Consider the following 1675-nt stretch of genomic DNA (forward strand, 5'->3'; position numbering starts at 1 on the left):
ATGAGAGGACATTTCTCCATCGAGTGGATGGCCCAGAGCAGCAAGTCAGCAGGATCAGACGCTGTCCCAACCCCTGGAACCACAGCCTGCGGGACAAATTCTGAGAGTCTGCCAGGTTTTTACTGCAGACAAAAGTCAGAAAATGTACCTGAGCAACAGGAAGAGAGCAGGAGTCAGAGCCTGGATGCGTACAGCCTGAGCACACCCCAGCACCAAACCTCTCAAAGCAATCAAGGTAAATTCACTTCATGACAATTCCTTTTAACACACTAGAAGTGTTGAGTCTTTTCCACTTACAAAAACTCAAAATTGTGTTATATTATTTTCAAATGCTGAATTGTAGCATAGAGTTAAATAACTTAAGTTATTAGTCAAAGTAAAAAATTGCAAAAATATTTATTTTTATTAAACAAGCTGATACAGCTTGTATGTATGGCTTTAATGTGTAGTGCAGGTAAATAATTATCTCTGAACTGTAGTTAGAGGATGAAGTTTAGGATTAAATACATTTATATGACATGACAATACTAGAATAAAAGTTTTCTGCGGAACATGTTTGTGTTAAAACAAATAACGAATATTGTTAAGTGCAGAGGGGCCTTAAATCGTAACAACGTTTTTTAGTAGTGGCCTTAAGCTGTCACTGACGCAGAGTACCTACATTTACTCAATTACACAAGTAACTGTGGGTATTGAAGATTACATTACTTTTGTATGTGTTTCCACAAGATGAAGAGTTGAACTTTTTTTTTTAAATGGCTAAAATTAATGTTGAATGTTGAATTCTTCTTTCCAGTCACAGAGGCCAGTTTCAGCAGTGGGACAGAGGAGGAAACCTCCGGGTATGAGAGTGAAGGGTGTCACTCCCTCTCCCCCTCGGCCCTTACTGACTGTGTGTCCACCTCGCCGCCGTCCCCCCCGTCGGGCCGGAAACCCCGCACGGCCTTCACGTCGGAGCAGATCAGCAGCCTGGAGCGGGCCTTCAAGAGGAACGCTTACCTGGGAACACAGGACAAGGCCGAACTCTGCAAGAAGCTCAACCTGTCTGACAAACAGGTAACAAGCCTCAGGGTGTCACTAATATGTCTCCAGTGTTTGAGTTATCAGCAGCTATCACTGTGGATACTGAGGCCATGACCTCTAGATTTTATGCCGACTCTAGTGAATTCCAAGACAAATAGCAATTTAATATGTTTGAATTAATTAGTATTTATTTAAATGTGGTTATTTCCCAGGAATATGATGAACTGCTTAATTTTTCACAATGTTCTTTGGTGTAAACTTTTCCTCATGAGACTTTCCTCTTCTTTCTGCACCTTAGATCAGAAACTGGTTTCAGAACAGACGCATGAAGCTGAAGAGGACCGTGCAGGACGCCCTGGCTCACGCCTGCCAGGCAAACATCGCCTCCCAGTTCATGCATTATCCTGAGCTGCAGTCCTACAGGCCGGGACCCTACCCCAGATACCACTCAGCAGCAGCAGCAGCAGCGCAGGAGGCCCCGGCTGCTGCCTCCTTCGTCCATCCACACAGTCTGCAGTACAGCTCCCGCCTGTCCAGTGTTCCCACGCGGCCCCTGGACTCCTACCAGTACAGCAGCCTTCCGGGGGTCATGATGCCCTCTGCCTCGACTCAACTCATGGGCTCCTACCCGGCTTATCCTCAGTACTACTAA

At 45.3% G+C, this 1675-nt stretch overlaps 1 protein-coding gene across 1 annotated transcript; it reads left to right on the top strand.

Annotated features, from left to right (window-relative positions):
• Positions 1-1675, top strand: ved (ventrally expressed dharma/bozozok antagonist). The gene is made up of 3 exons (XM_053411496.1): positions 1-235; positions 797-1056; positions 1322-1675. Exons 1-3 carry the CDS (start codon positions 1-3, stop codon positions 1673-1675), a joined length of 849 nt encoding a protein of 282 aa, XP_053267471.1.

The sequence above is a fragment of the Pleuronectes platessa genome, chromosome 19, assembly GCF_947347685.1.
Source record: "Pleuronectes platessa chromosome 19, fPlePla1.1, whole genome shotgun sequence".
Taxonomy (NCBI): domain Eukaryota; kingdom Metazoa; phylum Chordata; class Actinopteri; order Pleuronectiformes; family Pleuronectidae; genus Pleuronectes; species Pleuronectes platessa.